The following is a 23,799-nucleotide window of genomic DNA, read 5'->3' on the forward strand; positions in this document are numbered from 1 at the left end:
AAAGAAAGAAAGAAAGAAGAAAGAAAGAAAGAAAGAAAGAAAGAAAGAAAGAGAGAGAAAGAAAAAGAAAGGGAGGGGAAGGAAGGAAGGAAGGAAGGAAGGAAGGAAGGAAGGAAGGAAGGAAGGAAGGAAGGAAGGAAGGAAGGAAGGAAGGAAGGAAGGGAAGGAAGGGAAGGAAGGGAAGGAAGGGAAGGAAGGGAAGGAAGGGAAGGAAGGGAAGGAAGGGAAGGAAGGGAAGGAAGGGAAGGAAGGGAAGGAAGGGAAGGAAGGGAAGGAAACAAGACCTGGAAGCAGGAGGGCTTGGGGAAGGATTCCCAGAGGCTCCCTGGAGCAAGTCTAGAAGGTTGAGGAGCTCCCCAGAGCAAGAACAGGGCCTTCCAGCAGAGCATCAACCTACAGCAGAAAGGCCTACAGAAACCCTGATTGCCTGGTGGTTGGAGGCAGCATGTCTAAGGAATAGAGTTCCCACAGAAACGTGGAAGTATTTCACCAAAACCTATACCTAATGGGCCTTAACTAACATGATGAATCTGCATTTTATCCTGGGGGTCATGGAAACCACTAAAGAATTTTCTCTAGGCTTGTAAATAGGACAGATTTTCTTTTCTTTTTTCAGATTTTCATTTTTAAAAAATCATTCTAAGCCAGGTACATAAGTCCCAGCTACTAGGGAGACTGAGGCAGGAAGATCATTTGAGCCCAGGAATTTGAGGCCAGCCTGGGCAAACCAGCAAGACCCCTATCTCAAAAAAAAATGTATTCTACAGGAGGGAATCTCAAAATTTGCCTGATTCCCTTTGTCTCCCTGGGGTTCTAAACTCAATTTAAAGGATATTATAAAAAGCGTAGATTTGTTTCCTGCAAAGAGTTGGAACATGTCCTAGGGTTTTAGATTTAATTCTAAGGGTCTATGACTTTTTCTTTCTCTAAAGAGAAGTTAACTCACAAACCCTGAAAATGAACCAATACAAAGCTAATAAGTACCTCCTGTATTCTTGGCTTCAATGTTGACAGGGGTCCCAGTATGGGCAGCATACTTGGCCTTCAATGAAGAGGCCAGCCCTGGCAGGAAGCTTTCATGATTCTGACACAGTAGTACTCTACATTTACTTACAAAGAAACATGAGAAAAAAAAACACTCAAATGTTTCAACTCCTCAATGCCAATGCCAAGGCTTCCTTCCCTAAAGCCTATTATTCACTGCCTTCAAAGACCACATCTTACCTCAGCCCAGCCCCCACACATCTTTTCCAGCTCACCTGATTACCCAGTTCCATTTTCAGCTCATCAGCCTCTGAGGCTGGCCTACTTTCAAGTCTACACAAGCAGAAAAATTTGGGCATTATACAAACAACAGAATATAATTAGGACAACAGGACATGCGGGGGAGGACTTGCCTCAGCATGTACCAAAGACACAAGGATACAGACAAAAACTAGATAAATAACTATGGGGCAGTTTTCAGGGAAGGAGAGAGTGGCAGGCAGAAAGAGTAGACAAGGACACTGAGTGTAACTGAGCAGGGTTTGACCACTAACATGCTGGATAAGTGAGCTGAAGACCAAGAGGCACCAAGCAAGATCACTTTACCCAGTGATAAAGGATGAGCAAGCTCACTTTGCTTTCAGTGGTCACCTGGGTAGTTCCGAAAGCCCCGCCCAATTCCAAGCAGTGAGAGGCCTCAAGCAGCAGGAAGACTTCATACCCACTGCAGGACCAGGGGAACAGTGACTTGATATGTAATTATAACAGGTCTATGGAGAGAAACAGAGGAGAAAAGAGGGAGGCTCTCGCTGATCTCACTCTAATTAAAGTGCTGTCCTATAAGAAGATTTTCTACATTCCCCATCCCCAAACCCCTCCCTTCCAAGGGGCCTGAGTGTAGAGTGCAGAGAAGTGGGTGCTTAGAGGGCATAACAGCAGCTCGACACAGTTCACTCATCCAGAATGTTCCCCCTGGAATGAGGTTGGCCCCACTCCAACAGGGGCCTGGCTGGCACCACAGAAAAGACTATTCTCCTTCTGCTGTGGCAGAGATGGAAAATGAGAGGCCAAGGTGCATGTGGAAGACTACTCAGTCATGGAGGGGGAGCTGGTAGAGGCGAGCAAACATGGCCTTCCGGATCCGGTGGAAGAGCTGAGCCAGCTGGTAGAGGAAGGGCAGGGAAGAAGGAGATGCTGCAGGAAGAGGGAAAGACCATGTAAATGCCCCTTCTCTCACACCTGTTTTCACTCCACCCATTACTTGGCCCTCAGGAGCTCTGCCATCTGGGGGTGCACATTTGGCGCTTCTGTTATTTGCATCTTCCTCAATAATAAGGAATCTCACTTTCTCTGGTATATGTTTTCTTCCACTTGAATTACAATGACCTTAAATTTGCTAAGAAAAAGACCCAGATTTAATCTAACTTTTTAATATTTAAAAAAAAAACTGGTTAATAGTGGCTGTCTTTGGGAAGAATAATTTTGGGATAATCTTTCACTACATTTGGTACCTTTCTGTATCTTTTAAATTTGGAGCTATATGATAATTTACTATATACAGTATAATTTCAATTATACTGAAAATAAAATAAACTAAGATCTATCAGGTTTTTTGTTTTCCTTGTTTGAATTACTGATTTAACAGGGAATATACATTTCTTTCTTTGAAAGAAAACAGTGTGAGGCTGAGGTAGGAGGATCACTTGAGTCCAGGGATTCAAGGCCAGCTTAGGCAACATGGTAAGACTACATCTGAAAATAAAACAAGAAAAGAGAAAGGAAAAGAATTGTTTGGTGCTGGGGACAGAACCCAGAACTCCAACCACTCTGAGCACATGCTCTACCACTGAACTTTACCCTTCATTCTTAAAAAATTTTTTTTTTTTTTTTTTTTTAAAGCTACTGACAGTCAACCATTCTTATATCCTTTCTAGCAGTTCTAACTGTAGTCTACTTGCAGGTCCTCTTCTCTTTTTGGCCAAGGCACTTCTGAAGAAGTATTGAGCAGCCCTGGAAACAGCAAGTTCAAATGGCCTGATCATCCTCATTCAAATCAGCATTTATGAGACTAAAGGGCTTAGAGAAAGCATAAAGAATTTCTAAGTTTTTATGAAGTCTCTGGAACAAAGCAGAAAGCCAAAGGGTAGACAATAGGAAAGAACACAGATTATCCTTAGCCTTTTGTGTGTGGGTGTGTGTGGTGCCAGGGAATAAATCCAGGGCCTTGCACAAACTAGGCAAGTGCTTCACCACCAATCTACATCCCCAGCCCTATCCTTACCATTTCTGAGAGCTACCTAGTGACTTTTTGTATAGCAAATAGAGCTTTCTGGAGGAAATTTCTACTCAGAATCAACTTGAGCTATGTAAATTTAAAAAGAAAAAAAAAAAAAAACTGGGTGAATAAGGGAATGAGAAATGGGGAAAATAGGAAAGATCTAAATATTAAACTTTAAACAGCTTTAAACTTAAAAAAACTTTACACCCAAAATTCAAAGAACCTAATCAACAAATGGGCTAGGGAACTGGGCAGACACTTCACATAAGGTACACAGGTGATCAACAAATACATGAAAAAGTGCTCATCAGCTGTAGTAACTAGAGAAATGCAAATTAAAACCACCCTAAGATTTCATATAACTCTAATTAGAATGGCTATTATCAAGAACACAAGCAATAATAAGTGTTGGCATGGATGTGGGGAAAAAGGCACACTCATACATTGCTTGTGAAATTATAAATTGGTGTGGTTGCACCAATTTACAATTTGTATGGAGATTCCTCATAAAACTTGGAATGGACCCACCATTTGACCCAGCTATCCCACTCCTCAGTTTATACCCAAAGGACTTAAAATCAGCTTACTACAGTGATGCAGCCACATCAGTGTTCATAGCAGCTCAATTCATAATAGCTAGATTGTGGAACCAACTGACATGCCCTTCAGCTGATGAATGGATAAAGAAACTGTGGTATATATGCACAATGGAATACTACTTGGCCATAAAGAAGAATAAAATTATGGCATTTGCTGGTAAATGGATGGAGTTGGAAAATATCATGCTAAGTGAAACAAGTCAAGCCCAAAAAACCAAAAGCCAAATGTTTTCTCTGATAAGTGGATGACGATATATAATAAGAGGGGGTAGCAGGGGGAAGAGAAGAATGAAGGAACTTTAGATGGCATAGAGGAAAAAGGGGTGGGAGGGGGTTGGGGATGGAAAGATAGTAGAATTAAACCGACAGTATTACCCTATGTATATTTATGATTATGTGAATGGTGTGAAGCTACATCATGTACAACCACAGAAATGAAAAGTTGTACCCCATTTGTGTATAATTAATCAAAATGCAGACTGTAAAAATTTTTTTAAATTTAATTATAAAAAAAAAGTGGCAGCTTTAAAAACAAATTGTAGGGGCTGGGGTTGTAGTTCAGTGGTAGAGTTCTTACCTAGCATGTGTGAGGGACAGGGTTGGATCCTTAGCATCACATAAAAATAAACAAATAAAATAAAGGCATTCTGTCCATCTACAACTACAAAAATAAAAAAATAATTTTAAAAAAATTGTGTGAGTCACTTTAACTCTCTGGTTCTTGTTTCTTGACCAAAAAATGAAAGAAAATTAAGGAACCAGCATAAGGGTTTCTGGTTTTCCCTCCAGTCTAAAAGTCATATAATTCTAAGTCTGAATTAATAAACAGAGTGGAAATTAGATCATAACTCACGGAAAGTAACAAAAAAACCTAAGAGTGTTCACCTAACCTTATTCTACTATTTACACATCTCAACAGTTAATTCAGGAAAAAACCAACAGTATTCCCAAGTATCACTTAGGGGAGCTCATTTCTATTTTATAGCAAGACAGAAAACAGAATCATCATCAAAATGTTCAATGTTTACCAATTATGGGAGTTTCTATATTGGAATATTATTTAGTTATTTAAAGTCATGTTTTTAAGAATATTTATGATACATAAAACTGCCTATCATACCACCATATCCATACTCATAAAAAAAGACTTCAAATTTAACCAGTGCAGTAGCAGGGATAGCTGATTTTCTTCTTTGCTTCTCTTCTCTCTCTCTTCCTCCTCCCTCTCCCTCTTCTTCTTCCTCTTTTCTTCCTCTTCTTCCTCCTCTTCCTCACCTTCCTTTTCTCTATTTTCCACTCCTCTCCCCTCTTTGGCAGTACTGGGTATTATTAAACCTTGGAACACTCTATAACTGAGCTATAGCTCCAGGCCTTTTCTTTAAATTTTGAGGCAGGGTCTAAGTTGCTGAGGCTGATTTGGAATTGGTGATCCTCATGCCTCAGCTCCTAAGTAGCTGGGATTATAGTCATGCACCACTGTGCCTGTCTCCACATTTTCTAAAATGTAGAAGTATTTCACTTACAATTTAATGTTTTGTAACAGAAACACTTTTGTAACATTAACACTTAAACATTACACTTAGATCAAAGCTTTTAGATATTGTGATGAAGGGTTTTTTATTGTTTTGTTTTTAATTCTGAGGTTCTAGTCAGAGTTCACCCCTAAATAAAGCAGACTCCTACATGACTCCATCAGTATTCAGAAGCACACTCAAAGAGCAAAGTGGATTTTCTCCAAACTGCTCCCAGAGACTCTAGGGCTAGCCTTCCCTTTCAGGTAGGGCTGACTTCTGTTTAAATCCTCATTGTAGCAGAGGGCTTAGGGAGCAATGTGGCTCCATCCCCAGCAGGGCTCTGATAGGAGTACAGAAAAGCACCTATTCCCACAGGCCCAACCACTGTCAAGGACCCCTTCCCCAGAAAGGAGTGGGTGGAAGTTTCTGTCACTCACCTGGATCAATCCTTACCACTAAGAGACAGAGGATCAAGGTGGCAAGGAGGCTCCTCTTGAAGGACAGAGAAAGGAAGTGGCTCACAGCACAGTCCCAAAGTCGACGAAGCAGCATCAGTAGTGACAGGAACTTGTGGGAAAATGAGCCTGGTCAGGGGACAGAGTGTAACTTCAGGGTAAGTCAGGAGAATAGGCTTCCCTGGCCTTGAGTTCTAAGCTAAATTATAAGAGTTGAGCAAAAAAGTAATAAAGATAATTTTCTCATTTACCTCATGAAGTTATTCAAAAGTAAATTCCAAAAGTTTCAAAATTGTTTTGAGGACAGACTACATTGTCAACTGCAATGTGCTGATAGCACCTACTTAGCTGGGTAAGCCCGGCATATCTGGTGTCTCTTTTAATTGTCTCATTATTTTATAGCCTTATTTATATCCTGGCCTATGACATATACATAGAGTAACACAGAGCCATAGTTCTGACTGCCACATTAATACAGGGAAATGAAAGGCACTTGATACATATACTGAAGAATTCAAGAGTCAGACTGTGAATAAACATGAACACTACCAGTCCAAGAGCAAGTGGTACCAATCCTGACAAAGAACCTGGACTTGCCATGAAACACCTCCTCTCACCCTCTCTCTCTCAGGAGGTGCAGGGCAGAGAGCCAAGACAGCTATAGAGGATCCTTGAAGCCAGCAACCTGCTTGCAAAGAAGTGATTCTATCTCAACAGGTTCATGCTTTTATAAGCACAAAGAGAAAAATACTTTTGAGAACAGGATTATAGTCTCCTAATTAAACTAAGGACCTTTTTATAACTAAAAAAAAAAAACAAAACAGCAATAGTTCTATTCTATATTCCACCAAGAGAAATATGAGGATCAGTGAGTAAAGACTACCAGGTGAAAATTTTAAATTTAGCATAATCAAGAACTTTTCTACAGAACTGTCTAGAGATGGAATGTGCTGTTTCAGGAGACAATGAGTTTTCTATCTTTACAAGTATTTACACATAAACTCGAGGAGATAAAGGAGATAAAGGATTTAGGGGTCAGGAGCAGGGTCTGGAGTACAGGGTCTTTAAATTCTCTTTTAACAAAACAATCCCCATACCCACCTTTGTGTAAGTGACCCTAGCATGATGATAGCTAGAAGCCATTGTGTAAAACTGCATGCTAATGAGTAAGTTAGACTTCAACTGAAAAAAGAAAAACAAACAAACAAACAAAAACCCACTCAAAAGCTCTAGTTAAGTGAAGGCAGACAGGAGTTTGGGTAGGAGCCCAAAGCTGAAAAATAAATAATAATTATTTCATAAGTCAAGCTACCAAATTATGATGTTAAATTTCTCAGCTATCCTGAGTACATCTGTTATGTGTGTTGGGGCCAGCATTAAAGGAGTGACAACCTACCAGGCTAGTATGGTGGAAGCAGGAGATCTAGTGAGAGGATCTCAAGGAGACGATGACTGACTGACCTTAAAAGGAAGGTGACCTTCAGGAGACCAGAGTTACAATTCAGAGACCCAGATGGAGACTCCTATATGGAGATTCTCATTTCATTGCAAATTTCAGAAGGCCTGGTTGGCTTTTTTAGGCATCTCAATGGGTTTTCTATTCCGTGATTCAAGAGTTTTTCATACAAAGACTTGCTCCCAAGGTCTTAGGAAAGCCATGAAGGACCTAAGATGGACACAAAGTCTGCAACTTCACTCTATAGAGACCAAAGGTATAATCCTACCTTCCTGGTTTAGTTTTTGGGCCTCCTGTGAGCCTGAGCATTCCTGTTTCCACTGTTGCCTCACTGTACGAATAGCCTGGAGCACTTCTAGTCGCTGGTCCTCACCAAAGGCTGCAGAGCCCACCACAAGCTCTTCAGCCTCCAACAAGCGGCCCAGAGGCAGTAGCACCCGCTGTATGTGAAGTTCACACAAAGCTCCATATTCTGTAAGGTTCTGGTTGTCTGGGTCTTGAAGCCAGGCACTGACCACATCCAGTACTGCTCCAGGCTCTTGCATTTTGCTGTATAAAAGAATGCTGCATCCCCAAATAATGCAATTCCCAAAAAAAGTAGAGTCAGTGCTCCAAGGTTGGTTATTTCTCATAATCTCTATGCTTCTCCTATCCAACCCCTCCCATGTCCTCCAGTCATTCCTTATGGAATTCCTTATGGTTGTTAAAGAATCAGACTTCCTAGGAAGTGGCAAGCAGCTCTCTCAGTTCTACTTGTCATTACACTTCATTCCTATTCCCTGTCCCCTCTCTTCTTCTTTTCCTCTATTCCAGTCCTAAAATCCCCCTTCCTCGTCCTTTACTGCTGTTTTGAAGTCTGACAAAAGCAGGGAGAATTAACTTTGGAGGGAAATGGTTAGGGAAGGGGAAAGAGGAAGTATTAGATCCTAATTCAGGAGAGAAAAGGAAAATCCTCTTGTTCTTATACTGATCAAGTGTCAGCAAAAAGGACCTACCACAGCTCCAGGACTTTCGGGGGTAGCTTTTCAGGGACCTGGTAATACTGAAGGACCCAGGAGAGAACTTCCTGCCACCGATCCATTTCTGCCAGGGCCTGGATCCCCACAATACACAAGGAGCATTTCACCTCCAAGTAGCTGTCAGCAGAAAGACAAATTCCGTTTTAGAAGTGGTTCCCCTTCAATTCCACTTCAACTCCACCCTGGGACTATTTTCCAGCTCCCACCTTGGCAGCCATTACATCTCCTGTCCCAATTATTCAGTCAGGACTCACACAATTGGTCTCATGGGTGGTCCTCCCCACCCCCCAAAATTCTTAGAGGGAAATCATTGTTGCCCAACATGCATATTTGTATGGAGGTGAAATCAAGTTTGAATGAACAGAAAACGTAATGCTGAGGTGAAAATACCAAGGTTCAGTACAGACACTTTTGAGAACTAGACACTTGTGAGAACTAGAAATAAGTGTATGCTTAATGAAGAAATGCGCTTGGAGCATGGCTTCTGGCTACTTATAGGTTTAGGAACTCCATAACTGGACTTTGAGAATTACCTAGTAAAGTTTCTCCACGTGTCCAGAAGCAAAGTCTTCCACATTCAATACAACAAACCCTCCAGCTCTCTAAAAGCTCAACCAGTGTTTCCTAGTTCATCCTTTTCTGCAGTCAGCTTTGACTATTCTACCCACCAATTTCCTAGTGTGCCCTAACCCAATTTTACAATCCACTGAGAAATGGTGCCCTCAACTGCCAGAGTAGGCTGGTGGAATTAGAAAGAGCAATGCAGAACCAAGGTTTTTCTCCAGATTAATTCTTTATTCCAATCCTTCAACAGGACCAGAACACTACTCCTGCTTTGACCCCCCACTCCCATTTCCAAGATCAGCCAAAGTCTCTGGGCTGAACAGTTGTGGGCTGGGAGTACCTAAGGAAGGATTTCCACTACCTGTTTACCGAACCAGCTTACTATTGAACACCTGACACACATTCAAGCTCCCCACCATGCCATTCTACACTAGAACCAGAAGCAAGGGTCCCACTAGATTCGGTTACATGACCGCATCTTCATTGTACAGTGCCTCAGTTTCTTCCTGTGTAACAAGGGCCCAAGATGCACAGTCTCCCACAAAGGACCCACTAAGGAAAGTCAGATGTAAGGCTCCTTGTGTGCAATTTGGGAAAATAAAACAAACACACACACACACACACATTCTGTAACTTTTGAGTCCTCCCCAAGAGCACCCGGAAAAGAATCAAGCCCAGCACGTACGTGCCCGCGGGCTCTTCGGTCAGAGAGTCGTTGGCCAGGCTCTGCCAGGCCCGCTCGCAGGTCTCCAGCGCCGCGCGGAAGTCCAGGTGCACCACCAGGAGGTCGGCCGCCTCCTCCAGCAGATGCACCGCGGGAGTCGCTACCCGGACCACGCGCACCGGCTCGCTGCTCCTCAAGGGGCCCCCAAGCCCCTTAAGAGGGGCTGCAGAGGTCGAGGCGTCGTTCTTCATCACCAACCTGGGCTCAGAGCCCGTTTTCTCAACCGTCAGAAGGGCCGCTTCTCCCGATATTCCGCAATATCCTGAGTCTGCATGGAAGAGGAGGGGAAAGTCTTCCTACCCTTCCCCACAACCCATCCCGCGGTCGATTCTGGAGAAGGAAGTGGGGCGGGGCGGGGCGGGGGTGCGTATCTAAGACAAAAGCTCGCCAAAAGCCTGGCATTCGGGGAACCAGTCTACACGTCGGATTTGCAGAATTGCTGCATCCATTGGAATACCTGGCCCTAGTTTCTCCCGCGCCACACCTTAACTCCGATCAGCTCTCCTGGCAAACAGAACCCAGGTTCAGCGGGGCGCGGGGAGCGGGGGCAGACATCTTTGGCGGTTCGGCTGACGTGCGCCAGTTCCGGACTCTGGAACGCTGGGAGTTGTAGTCTCCTGCACTCGACTGACCCACCTTGCATAAATGGAGATGGTACTACAACCCCCAACATGCCGCGCACCAGCTGTCACAGTCCTGGAAGAAAACATCAGCGCACAGGCTTTGGGATCGAGAAACAGGGACAAATGGACTGTTAGCAAAACCACAGCTGTCTTGGGAGGTACCCTCGCTAGCCAGTTTCGTCAAAGGCTGGACGGAAGAAATTCCATTAACTGAGATGGAGCCACATGCACGTTTCTAACTCTTGAGTTTCTGCGGGTGTGGCAATTAGAACTTCTGGAAGGAACACTAGGAAAGTCACTGAAAGAAAACAGCAAAGCTGTCCGCTTTTTCAGAATACTTTCAGCCTTCTCAAACCTAGCTCACAATTCGTTCAATGCTTAAAGGGCCTGACGTTGTACGACGCGTTTTGTGTGCAATCGTTTAATTCTTCCCTCCCCTTTTTACAGATGAGGACATGGACCCTATTTAAATAATTTGCTGACGGTCACACACCTAGGAAGTGATGGAAATACTGTCAAAGTAAGCAACTTTTTGGTACAATTGCATGTGTTCTGCTTCAGAAGCAGAACTGAGTCTATGCTTTCTATTCAGGGGATGCACAGTCATCACACAAACAAGTAGATAAGTTCCTTGAACCCTCATTGTCTACATAATATAAATATATGGTGAAAAACAAAATCATGCAGCGTGTAATGAAATTTATGATAAAAAGCTAGGACTAGAGAAGGTATTTGATAAATTGTAGCTATAAAAACTACATAATCCTGAACAGATACACAAATTACTTCTATTATTATAGCATGTGTTTCACCCAGGCTTTGTCAAACTTCCCACATTTATACTACAGCCTCTTGACTTCCATTTCTCCCCAGTTCTCTACCTTCTGAACTCTATCCAAAGCATCCCTAGAATTATTTGCTCCCCTCGTGATTAGGTTAGACAGGCCAGGCACAAGAATAAGTGCTTGCTCATGTCATGTATTTCCTTCCCTTGTCACCAAGTATAGACTTAACCATCTTCTGGGCTTACAGCTCTCTGCAAAAAGCTGATGTAAAAACATCAAGTCCATAAGACTCAGGAAAAAGAAGTGTGGACACTGTGACCACATAAGGTGCCAGGACTTCATTTATCCCACAAATATTTTCTGAATACCTACTAGATGGCAGGCACTATTCTAGGCCCTGAGGATTCCACAGTGAACAAAAGAAACCCAAAATGTCTGTTTTCCTGAACTTACATCATCATGGAAGAAAAGAGACAAAAATAAAGCAAATGGGGTTGGGCATATAGCTCAGTTATAGAGCACTTGCTTAGCTTAGCATGTGCAAGGGCCTGGGTACCATCCCCAGCACAATAAGGAGAAATAAATGAAATAGACAAGAGAGACTAGGAGTGACAACAGTGGGGAGGTAAAATTGGTATCTGCATTTAATTTTATTTTCTAATGGTAAATTCAGGTGTGAGGACACAACAGAAGGAAGAATATAACCCTTGTGCTTAGCACTAGCCCCTATCATTGGAGTCACTGTTCACTTTGGAACACTGCCCTAGGGCCAACAAATTCTGTGTTTTTGTGAGAAGCCCTTCTTTTTTGCCAGGCAATATTCATTCCCCCACAGCAAAATCTGGAGAAAAAGCAGAGATCCTTAGGAAGTATGAGTAGCTCTAAGACTGAGCGTGCCAAAATGTTTGATCAGTTCTACCTCAGATTTGACATTAATTGATGAAGATTGTAGTAATAACATAATTATTAGGTTGGAACTGCAAAAAACAAAAACAAATCCCCACACTCACACACCAAACCAGAACCATTTCTCAGAACTGAGTTCAGAAATCTGCCAGGCAAAAACAGGAAAGCAGAAAGAGCAGCAGAAAATACACCTGAGTGAGCTGAGGCAAGGTGAGGCTGGTGCAACTTCCCAACTTTCTCCTCCAGGCATACCATCTTTAAAAGACTGCTGCCAGGGGGGAAAAAAAAGATTGCTGCCTAGAAAAATTCTTCCTTCATTTCTAGCAAATTTCTTGGTGTTCCAAATTTATCCAAGAGATGGCAGCACAGTCTTAAAAGAAGCAGATTTGCCAGAAACAATTTTGTCTGTTTAGTGGTGAGTAAACCAGAATGAGGTCAAGACATTTAAAGGGGAATGGGGAGTACTCAAAATCATATAAAAATAAGATCGTGTTCCATTTGTGTGTTTCACCTGATTTTCAACTACATATACAGGGCTTCACAGTAGTTTATATGTAACAGTCTGACCTTTGCAGTTATGCCCACAAATCGATTCCTCAACACACAACCACTATGATACACCATCTCCTCTATATCTGAGTGTACCCAGAATTTCTTAAGCTAAGAAACATAAATCCTAAACAGAAGCAAAAGCATTCTATCTGAACAGGTATTATATATTACACCTAAGCAACTAACCTTCTTTCTGACTCGGATCATGATGCAACCAACCCATCCTTCTTTCATTTTCTCATCCTTGGGCTAAAACAAAGGGTGGAAATAAGGACTGTTTTCCATGATCTATAAGGTCTGGCCCACGTTAATATTTGTATTGTTGGAATTGTTTTATTCGCCGAGCAAATGAAACACCAATATCCAAATTATGATTCATTCTCAACCCTATCCAAGCTCTGAAACTTGGTTTATTTTCTTCTGTTTGGCAGAGTGATCAGGGCACTTCCTTAATCTGCATCTGCAGGTTTGCTCAACATGTTTCTTCAATGATGAAACCACGTGACCACGACATAGTTTCTGACTTCTCTGTGCCTTAGTCTTCTTATCTGAGGATACTAATACTAATATCTGCCACACAGAGCAACTGCAAGGGTCAGAAAAGAACCTTTGACATCCCACCAAACCCCTTAAATCTATGAAATCATTCAGGCTAATATAAGGTATAGTGTTTGGAGGAATGAATAAAGAACAGAAAGACTCTTATTATACTTTGTTCTGTAATCTTACTTTCTGACCTGGAGTCCAACTCTAGACTCTTCCACATCTGCAGTCAGCCTGACCTATCTTGCTCTTTCAAACTGGTTCCACATTTCAGACTAATAAACAAGATCCACAGCTGTTCCCTCAAACCCATCCCACCAGTCAGTCCCTCAGTACCAAGACATCTAGAGCAACACTGCGGGCAACAGATTAAGCCAAGTGTGGACCTTTGGTCAGACATAAGCTAAGAAATAAATGTGGGCAGGGTGGAGAGGATGTTTCCCCAGGTTGTACAAGGGACGTGACTACCTGGTGCCAGACCTTTGTCAGCTACATGGCATTTTTATGGCTCTTTCTGAAAGCCTGGACTTGGAGTTCAGGGCTTTTCCTGTTTTTTCCTTTCCCTATAGACACAGCAGAACTCTGTTTCTGTATCTAAGAAGTAATCATCACAGTGGCAATCGTTCTGTAGAGCACTTTACAATAATATTGATAGCTCAATTTATATAACATTGTATTGGCTATATGCCAGGTGCTCTTCTGAGTGTTGAACATTTAACTCATTTTAATCTTCAACAACCCTATGACAAAGGTCCTGGTATTATCCTTGTTTTGTAGGTGAAGAAACTGAGGTATAGAGAAGCTAATTAACTTGCCCAAGGTCACACGACATGCCTATAGCAGGGGAGGGCTTAAAACCAGGCTTTTTGGCACCATAGTTTTTCTTCTTACTGGGACATAACACTTGTCTTATTTGAGCTTGACAGCATAACTGAGAGCAAGATAACATTATTATTGTTATTATTATTATCCCTATTTACTGACAGAAAACTAAAGCTCAGAAACTCTGCCCAAGCTCAAAACGCATGATTTCAATGGCAAAGCTGGAATAAAAACTGGAGATTTCCTAGCAGATCACATGCCCAGTGGCCATCCATTCCCTAGCACTGCAAACAAACAAACAAAAAAAAAAAAAAAACAAGGGATCTGGGGTTGTAGCTCAGTGGTAGAGCTCTTCACTAGCACACTCAAGGCTCCTGGTTCCATCCCCAACACTAAAGAGATGAGCTTGGAAGGAAGGAAAAGAGACTGATTAAAGAATCATTAGTCACGCCTCTTCATCAACCTTAAAAGTGACTGGGGAGTCCTTGTAGGGAGACCTTCTCTTACCCATCCCAGGAAGATTTGTTTAGAGAAAACTGAACAAATCTTCCTGATGCCAGACCAAGACTGCTCTTTGGAATAAGTGATGGATGCTCTCCAGTGACAGATAGTTCAGCTCTAGCTCTGTCATGGAAGGGTGTAATGCTCTTTCCTACCTCAGAGTCTTTGCTGATCTCATTTAATTCAAATTCTCAAATGTACTTTGCTTTTTCCATGCCTCCCCTATTGGTCCTTTCAACTTCCACATTTCCTTTTAGTTGTGTCATTCCCCTATTGAACTATGCCCTTCTGAGGACAGGGACAGGATCTCAAACATTTCTGCATCCCTGTGCTGTTCAGCATAGTGCACAACAGCAGGCAAGCAATGCTCCAGAGGGGCCCCTTTTCCAGAGCTGTTCTGTGCCATTTGGTCTTGACATTCCAATACCCTTGCCAGAGACCACTGGCTGAAACAGTTTGAAACCAAAAACACACATGACCCAGCCCGACCTCTGGGAAAAGAAATACTTAGAGATGTTTCCAAAAGTTGCTACCCCAGGGGCTGGGGAGATAATTCAGTGGGTAGAGTGCTTGCCTTGTAAGCACAAGGCCATGGGTTCAATCCCCAGCACCAAAAAGAGGAAAAAAAAAAAAAAAGTTGCTACCCCAGTCTGCCTTCTTGTCTACAAGTAATTCACAATGTCCTTTCTAGAGTATTCTTCCTTGTTTCCATGGAAATGATCTAATAAACCTGTTACTCTGAGAGAATTTTGAAGCTACAAGGAGCTTTATCACACTACAGTCAAGGAAACTGAGGCCCCACGTAGCAGCTACTTCTGAAACAGACTGACACCAGATGGAACACTAAAAAGTAAATAAAGCAAGGAAAACAGATATCACAGCATTTTTGAGGGGTACCAGGATTGAACCCAGGGTTCCCTTAACCACTTAGCCACATCCCCAGGGTCTATTTTAAGACAGGGTCTCACTAACTCCTTAGGGCCTCACTAAATTGCTGAACCTGGCCTCAAATTTTTTATCTTCCTGCCTCAGCCTCCTAAGTTGCTGGTATTACAAGCATAAGCCATCACGCCTTGCTCAGAGCACATTTTTTAACCAATGATGGTTCAACTTGGTTCAAAAATTAAGGACTGCTCAGCTCCTACCAACTGGGTTTTGTAAAGAACTCTTTCTTTGTAAGTCAGTATGCCAGGAAAACACCCTTACTGGGATTCACCTGGAACAACTCTAGGAGGTTCCAGTCTGTGTGAACCGCACTCTCTGGAGTTGTATGTTTTACACCTGCAAATCCAAACATGGCAGCCCTATTTGTTCCTACTCCACAGTAACCATGGGCTTTGACGCTTAAGTTTCAATTCATTGAGTTCTTCTAGGAACATTCTCAGTTGTTTGCGGTGATGCTGAAAACCCTGCTGATTCCCTCAACCTCAGTCTCTTGTTCTCAGTGAAGATGTGCACCCAACAGAACCAGTTATCTCCAAACACGTGCAGACTTGCCTGTGGAAAGTTCTCTGGGGAGATTCTCCCGCATGGTAAGGCACGCTGCCACCACCCTTCCATTTTGTGTCCTGCTAAGAATCGTGTTTCTTCCTGTGTATCTGGTTCTGAAACATAGTGGGACAGTGGCAGTATATTACAGGTAGGTTCATCGAGCCCTTCCCTTAATCCCTCATGACAAAAGCATGAATGAGTGGGTGAGTTTACCATTATGACATCCAGAGTCTAAAGGACTAGAAAGGAAAGAGGTGGAAAAACAGGAATCACATGTTACCATAGCAAACAAGGAAATTCATGTCTACACAGCCTATGATTGAAAGTGCTATGTTATTACAGCCATGAAACAGAGATGAAAGGGCATCTCTTCCTCCCTTTCCAGGGCTATCTTGAAGGGACTCCATTCCTCTCTGACTTATTGTCATTATGATTTTCACAACTGCTTCCTGTTCCCAGAAACTTCATTTTCCACGCCTAAGAAAACATTCTGTGGGGACAAAGGACTATCCTACAGACTCCTCCAACAATTTACCACCTGAGATCTGATTGTTCAACTAATGCTGTCTTTTGCCTTTTCATTGCTTTTGTTAAAATGATACCCAGAGTAAAAACAATCCACATGACAAAAATGTATAAAGAGATAAGAATCTGAAATACCATCATTCAAAATGACAGCCTTTAACATATTAATGAACTTCCTTCCATAAATAGCAGTCTATACGTGCAATTATACACTATTATGCTGCCCTGAAACCTGTCCTTTTTATTCTTCTGTTGGATAATGGTATTACCCATTATCTAAACAGGAAATAAAATCCTATTTTTAATAAAATAAAACAATTTACATGTTAACTGTTCTTTGTAGCCAAAAACAATTGTACATTCTTGATTCCATATAGTTTTGAAGCTGGAAGGAAAACTCTGGGACATCCATTTTCCCTCTTTGTGTATTTAAAGATAATCATCCCTCCATGTGTGCAGTATCTTATATCTCAAAAAGCACTTTCGCAGTATTTCACATATTTTCGCCAAAAGAGATGATCAAGAGTAAGATACATGATCAAAGTTGCAGCAATAATAATAGTCATAACTACATGTATTGAGCAATGGGTGTGTGCCAGGCTCTATGTTATGTTCATTGTATGCATTGTCTCATTTAATCCTCACTACACCATATTCAAGATAATATAACTAAGGCTTATATAGTTTAAATAATTTGACCAGATTTCCACAGCTAATCCTGGTGGAATTCGAATCCAGGTGTGTCTGGTTTTAAAAGTTTCTGTTATTAATCACAGCATCATACCACCTCTAATAACAACTAATCTTTGTGCAGCATTTTGCAAAACACTCTACCGTATATTGTGATCTCAATTTCAGAAAAGAAAGATTAAATGGTTTGCTTGAAGGCTCAGAGTCAGTATTTTAACCATTCTGATTCTACATCTGCTGCAGTTTCCACTACACTGTAGTATCTCTTTCCTCCAAATAAAGATACTGGGTATCAAAACTCTTAACTCTTGAGCTGGGGATACAACTCAGTGGTAAAGTGCTAGCCATGCATGTGTGAGGTCCTGGGTTCAGCCTCCAGTACTGAAAAAAAAAAAGTCCCTAGAAAGAAAATTTCTTATTAAAATCTTCCAACAATTCTTCCTACTGCAATGAAATTGGCCTCTTCCTAGACTGATTGAGTTCTCTGTCACATAGTGCACTAGTTGGGGAGAATGAGACAAAGTATGGTGCCTAAATCAGGTCCAAATCATTCCTTCATTGTGAATTTCTTGTACCATTGTCATAGGGCACTCTTTCAGAGAGGAGGGAGAGAGTATGTTTATTCTTGAGGATATGAAACTAGAGATGGTGAAAGAAAATGGAATGAGATGTAGGAAAAGCATTTATCACAGAGTGGGTAGAAGAATACAAGGAATTAAACAGCATCTTTTTTGATATATAGGCAAAGATTTGCTTTATGGAAGCCATTAGGCAATCAAAATTAATACTGTGCCCTTTAGAGATAACAATTTTTATTTATAAAGTGCTCCTTGCTGGAATGAGCTCAAAGCACTTAAAAGATGCTGGCTAATTACCCCCACCCAACAAACAATCTGGCAGCTAGGAAAAGAGATAGGTAATTATTCCCACTTTACAGGTCAGAAGACGGAGCCACATAAGAGTAGTGTCTTGATCAAAACCAGAGCTGAAAATAGTAGAAGGCAAGCTTCCTGAGAGTACTCTTCCATCTCACTTGTACAGGTTTCCTGTTTGCAGATGTTCTACTGAGAAAGGACAGCCCACTTGCTAGCCACAGAAGAGCATCAGTCACACTTTAGGAACTACAACTCCCAGCACACACCGAGAGGAGACAAGGCTGTGCCCTTAGTGCCCATTCCAGATTGCCAAATATGGAGAAGGTCTGGGTTTCGGAAGAGGAATAGAATGCTTACCAGAGAGAGAGAGAGAGAGGGAGAGAGAGAGGGAGAGAGAGAGAGAGAGAGAGAGAGAGAGAGAGAGAATGAGGTAAGTTTGGAATATTTAACTCTATCACCTAAATGTCAGCCAGGTCTCTGAAATGTAGCAGCCAAAGTCATGATCTCTTAATAAATCTTTCTAGAAGATCTCACTTTTTAAAAATCAAGCAATTAGTTCAACCAAACACTGTTTTCTCCTAGGATTAGGTGTGTAATGACGGAGTAGTTGCAGTTCTAAGAGATCAGATGCCCTTTTTTGAGCCTGAGCAGCTCAGAAAGTGATGGTGGTAGTGATGGGAGAGAAACCAGAGTTTCTGATCCAAAGGCTGGATGGATGGGCCTGGGATGACAAGGGTTACTCTTTTTCTGCCTCAGAGGCTACTAAGCCCGCCTGGTGGGAAAGGCATGAAGAAGTATTTCCACCAGTCCCATGCTCATTCTGTCAACAAACATTGATCAAAACACCCCATGGTAGAGGCACCGATCTAGATGCTGAGGGGGATGCAAAATCCAGGGCAGATATATGCCCTCAGAAGGCTTATGGGGGGCAGGGAGTGTGGAAAATAAGACAGACGGAGCAGAACTAAGAAAAACACAGACAATGCAAGGCAGTGTATTATGTATGATTTTCATTCACTATTTATTGACTGAGCACCCACCATGTGCCAAGCACTGTTCTAAGCCACTTGGAACACAATGAATACACCAAAAGAGAGAGCTTCTACTTTTCGAGATGTTACTTTCTGTTAGCCCCTGATGTCTGGGGGAAGAGTTCTCTAAGCAAAGGCAACAGCCAGCAGGTACAGAACCTTGAGGTGGAGATGAGCTGAAGAACAGAGGATGAGGGCAAGGAAATGAAGATAGAGAGCTAAGCTGGAGTCAAATCACTCAGGGCCTTATAAGGATAAGAAGAGTAGACTTCGCTCTATTTGTTGTAATGGGAAACCATTGTTTTTAACTAGTGATTTGGTGTGATCTGCGCCAGGCAAGGGGAACAGACTTTTAAATGAATTTGGAGAATGGAGGAGAGGTGTCATGGAGTTGGAATGCCAAGGAAGGCTTCCCAGCAGAAGGGGATCAGATAAGAATTCTGATCTAGAGAGATGGCATCAGGTGGGAAGAACTTCAGAAGCAGGGAATGCAGTCAGAACATCACATGGCATGTCCAGATCATCCATCTGCCTATGATCATGGGGAAAATAGTGCACTAAGAGGTTAGAGAGACAGGATATTGGAAAAAATGTTCAGGCCTCTGTCAGGAGGTTCTGAATCTCCACTTAGCAGTAATAAGACTTGAACATGCACAGATATTATCCATAGACTTAAATGCCCAGTCTGAAAATCTGGTCTCCACCAGGAGGCCAACATTGTCCCCTAAGAGATTTGTTGTTTTCAAGGCTATTGAGTCCCACATTGAAACCCAGGCAACCACTTGTTCTGTATGGGAAAGACACTCACTAGTGTGTGATAACCCTAAAGCAAATGGTACCCACTGGAGTTATGTGACAGCGCAGGTACTGATTTGCATTTTGGAGAATCATGTACAGAACCTGTGAACAGGTGACAAAGGGTGCTTTAGATGCTCCCTTAAACCCTAAGATCAAAGCCCAGCTGAATTGGCTACAGAAGAGAATTGTAATGAGAAGAACGAAGTGGGAGAGAACTGGGAGGGAGAATAGAAAAGAGGAGAATTCAAAAAGGAGGTAAGGGAAGAAGAACTTAATTTAGGTCATTCCTTTGCCTAGCAAAGCTGGGCAGGGAAGTAAAAGATTGGGGAGAAGAATGGCAAAAAGGCAGAAAAAGATTGTTTGGATAACTGAGTTGCATGTGGCTTTAGTAGAATTGTCTCAGGACTGTGATTACTTTCATGCAATATGTTGTCTATCATGGTACTGCCAGTCTGTACTTGGGATGGTGGCAAGATGCCAACATTACATTTTACAGGGATCTGACGGAGACCCTGCCCCTGAGAAAGGTAGCTTGGAACCACCTAATTACTGGTCATGCAGAATACACTGTAAGCCCACATTAAGCCTACACCAACATGGCTCACCTAACTGTTCCCTTTTTTTTTGAAATTGGGAAAACCATGGTATCATTCCAAATAAGCCAAGGAAAAATAAGATTCAAAGCAAATACCAATCCCTGCCATGCTTTCTTCTCCCCACCCTCAACTGTCAAAGAAAGGGATTTGTACACACAGAGAACAGCAGAATGTTGCATGTGTGGCATGGAAAGGGCAGGGGATGATGTTTTGGGACTGATAGGTTCTCTGCCCAGCTGGATCCATTCTAAATTCTCAACAATAGGAAGTAGCAATAAAATATTCCCTTGGACTATCACATTGAGGTTCCACATACCCTCCAACATGGTAGACCCAGCAGATTCTAAAGTGAGCCACAATATTCAGCAGCTGTACATTTCCTGCTTCTCACTTCATCTCCCTTTCTAAACAGTCATTGCATTTAGAACAGTGTAGCCCTTTACTTCCTATATCCAATATTACTGGCATACAGCCACACCCTGTCCCACACTAAGATGCCCATTGTCAAGGACCAATGAATTTCTGACTTCATTGTGGTAGCCTCACAGAATGTGGAAACTATCCAACTGAACTATCTAAGAATACCACAGCCATGTTCCATCACAATGGCTGCGCATCTCTGCCCACCTGCCTTCTCCTTGCCTACCCCTCTGCCTCCACTGGCATGACCTACAGCTCCACTTGTATGAACCTGAACTCAGAGATGATGCATCTTTGAGGAGGATACTCACCGACTTCTCATTGGTGGACCCAGTAAGTGAAACTTATTCAAGGGGCGTGAATTCTCAAGGGGCTTGCCCATCTCTTTCAGTATCAAGTTCCTTCTTACTTTCCTGGCCTTTTTGGTTGCCACCATTCCCCTCTTCATCATGAAGCCCATTCTGCCGTTTGCCTGGCCCACTCTGCTCTCTCTGAACCTGAGACTTTGAGCAAAATACTCCTTCTTTTTGGAAGCCTTTACTGCTTCCTGGACTGGCTAACCCTCCAGAGTTCTATTCATTAAAACCTCTTCCAGGAAGATTTCCCTGAATCTCTTTTCACCTCTGTAATGTGGATTAAATGTTCCCCAGTCTGTATTCCTGTAGCATCCTGTACTTACCTGAATTGTAGTCTGCTAATCACTAGTTTACTGAAGTGGATTCCTACTAAATTATTATTAACTCCTTTGGAGTTCAGCTGTGGCAATTTATTTCTGTATTTCCAACTCCTAACCCAGGGAGGCAATCTGTGAATATTCATTGAATGAATGAATAATCAGAATCCCTTGACCTAGTGAGTAGGCAGGTCTCTACCAGTGAGGTAACATTAAAAGAAGTAAGGCAGTGGTCTCAATTCTCCAGGCTACCTACCTGTTTTATAAAACACTGATTTCTCCACCCATGCTCTCAAGTGCCCCGCCTCCATCCTCTACCCAACCCAGTCCTCACCCCCACGTCTTGCAACCCTCTGCCCTGAGGCTTCTCTTGGGCATGTCTTTGGCTAAAGAAGCACTACGTCTCTCTGGATTGCCAAAAAGAGAAAGAGTCTGTCCTTTTATGCAGAATTCCTTTTATGCAGCATCCTAAAGTAGGAGGATATTGGCAGCTAGTACCCTTTCCAAACTGTTGGATCAGACTCCATCCCCATCTACCCAAGCCCCCACCTGAATTGAGGAAAGAATACAAAACCTCAGAGAGGGTATGGAGGTGAGAAGCAAATTTGGTCTGAAAAATAGCATTTGCATAAACAAAGTAGAGAAGAGGAGAGTGTCAATATTTAGCTGGGAGACTTGATGGAAGTCTGCCATATTAGGGGTTCTTCAGGCAGGTTGGGGAAATAAAGCTGAAAGAAATGAAGTTAGCTGTCAAGAGGAACCTCCTTGATTCAGTGTTTGATTAGATTTCCACTACAGGAGTTGTCTGCTTAAGGTCAGTGTTGGGAGTGAGTATAAGACCCTGGAAATCTTTCCTGCCTTGGCATTCCATGCCAGAGATCAGATATAGCCTTCCAGACTCAAGTTCCATTGCAGTATTTGGATCTGCAGTAAATTAGCCAGTCCTCAGAGGATGGGAAAGTGCCACTCCTGAAGGAAGCAATTCACTAGATCAGGATGCCTAAGGCTACACTTCTGAGTCCCTTTGCATTCCAGAACAATGGCCTCCAGTGTGCTGAATGCTCTGGGTTAAAGTGGATGATCTCAGCAGTGCAGGGTCCATCAGCAGAAAGGGGGCAGGGCTAGAACTCTCAGATAAAACTACTGAGGTTTCTAAACTTCCTGGCGTGCTAACAGCTCCTTCCACCATTTTTAACTTCCAGCTCCTATTCACAGAAAGAAGGCTAAGGGTCAGGCTTAATATTTACTTTACTTTTGAAATTTTTTCTTTTTCTTTCTTTCTTTCTTCCCCCCACCTCCCAGTGCTGGGGATTGAACCAAGAGGCTTGCACATGCTAAACAAACGAACGAACAAACAAAACCAACATTGACTTCGTCACCTAGTGAAGAAGCCAATGTGAGAGTCAAAGGAATGTTTTATTGCTCTTTCCTATTATTGCTCTACAGAGATAGAGCAAGCACTCTACCACTGAACCATAACCCCAGTCCTTTTTATTAAGACAGGGTCCCAATAAGTTACCCAGGCTGGTCTAGAACTTGGAATTCTCCTGCCTGAGGCTACCGATATGTGTCACCAAGCCCAGCTTTTATTTTCTTTCCTTGAGCCTGGGTCTTGCTACCTTACCCAGGCTTGTTCTGAATTCCAGGGCTCAAATAATCCTCCCAGCTCAACCTCCTGAGTTCTGGGACTACAGGCTCACACCACTGTCCCAGTTTAGGATTAATCTTAACAACAATCCTGCTAGGTATTAGTATTGTCATTTGAGTGAAGTTTAGAAAGGCAAAGAAATTTGTCTGAGGTTACCTGCTAGTAAATATCAGGCACACTTCTGACCCAGAAATGTGATACCATTGCTGCCTATTACACCATGAGTAGGCCTCCCTCCACGTCCCTGGGCTCCATGTCCCTGAACTCTTCCCAGAGGAACCAATTCCCTGAGTTGGCTAGTGGGAAAGGAGTAGTCTAACCTAAGCTCCATTCTTCCCTCCCAGAAGTGATACAAAAAGGAGGACCAATTTCTAGGTGCCCATCAGACACATGGACATGGCATATCCTCTGTCTCTGAGGACTAGCATAATGGAAGCCCAGGGTGTCCTTCCTCAGAGCCAGGGCAGTTCTCCCAGCAAGCAAGAGCTGGGAAGCACGTTGGAGGGAAGAGTCTAGACCTGAACAATGTCCTAGAGTAGTGGACAGAGTCTTAGGTCTGGGTTAGATCATCCAGGATCTTTAGGTAGCACAAAAGAAGTTATTTACCCTCTCACCCTCAGTTTCTTTATCAAGGAAAAGGTGCTGATACAATAGAACAATGAATATATAAAATGCCACATGGAGAAATGGTTTATGAAAGTCTTTAAGTTCTTATGCAGTTAAATCT

General features: G+C 42.5%; 1 protein-coding gene across 3 annotated transcripts; it reads right to left on the bottom strand.

The window, feature by feature from the left end:
- Positions 1-1,843: 1,843 nt before the first annotated feature.
- Positions 1,844-10,169, bottom strand: PEX26 (peroxisomal biogenesis factor 26). Of its 3 annotated transcripts, none has more exons than XM_079142769.1 (6): positions 10,051-10,169; positions 9,555-9,861; positions 8,282-8,422; positions 7,555-7,850; positions 5,813-5,959; positions 1,844-2,178 (listed from the first exon to the last, which is right to left on the bottom strand). In XM_079142769.1, the coding sequence occupies exons 2-6, from the start codon at positions 9,782-9,784 to the stop codon at positions 2,075-2,077; spliced, it is 918 nt and encodes a 305-aa protein (XP_078998895.1). In that variant the 5' UTR covers positions 9,785-9,861; positions 10,051-10,169; the 3' UTR covers positions 1,844-2,074. The 3 variants fall into 3 exon arrangements, with proteins under 3 accessions (XP_078998895.1, XP_078998897.1, XP_078998896.1); XM_079142771.1 differs by having other exon boundaries at positions 10,078-10,096; XM_079142770.1 differs by lacking the exon at positions 10,051-10,169 and having other exon boundaries at positions 9,555-10,034.
- Between the last annotated feature and the right edge of the window lie 13,630 nt (positions 10,170-23,799).

This window comes from Sciurus vulgaris (genome assembly GCF_902686455.1).
Source record: "Sciurus vulgaris genome assembly, chromosome: 5".
Lineage (NCBI taxonomy): Eukaryota > Metazoa > Chordata > Mammalia > Rodentia > Sciuridae > Sciurus > Sciurus vulgaris.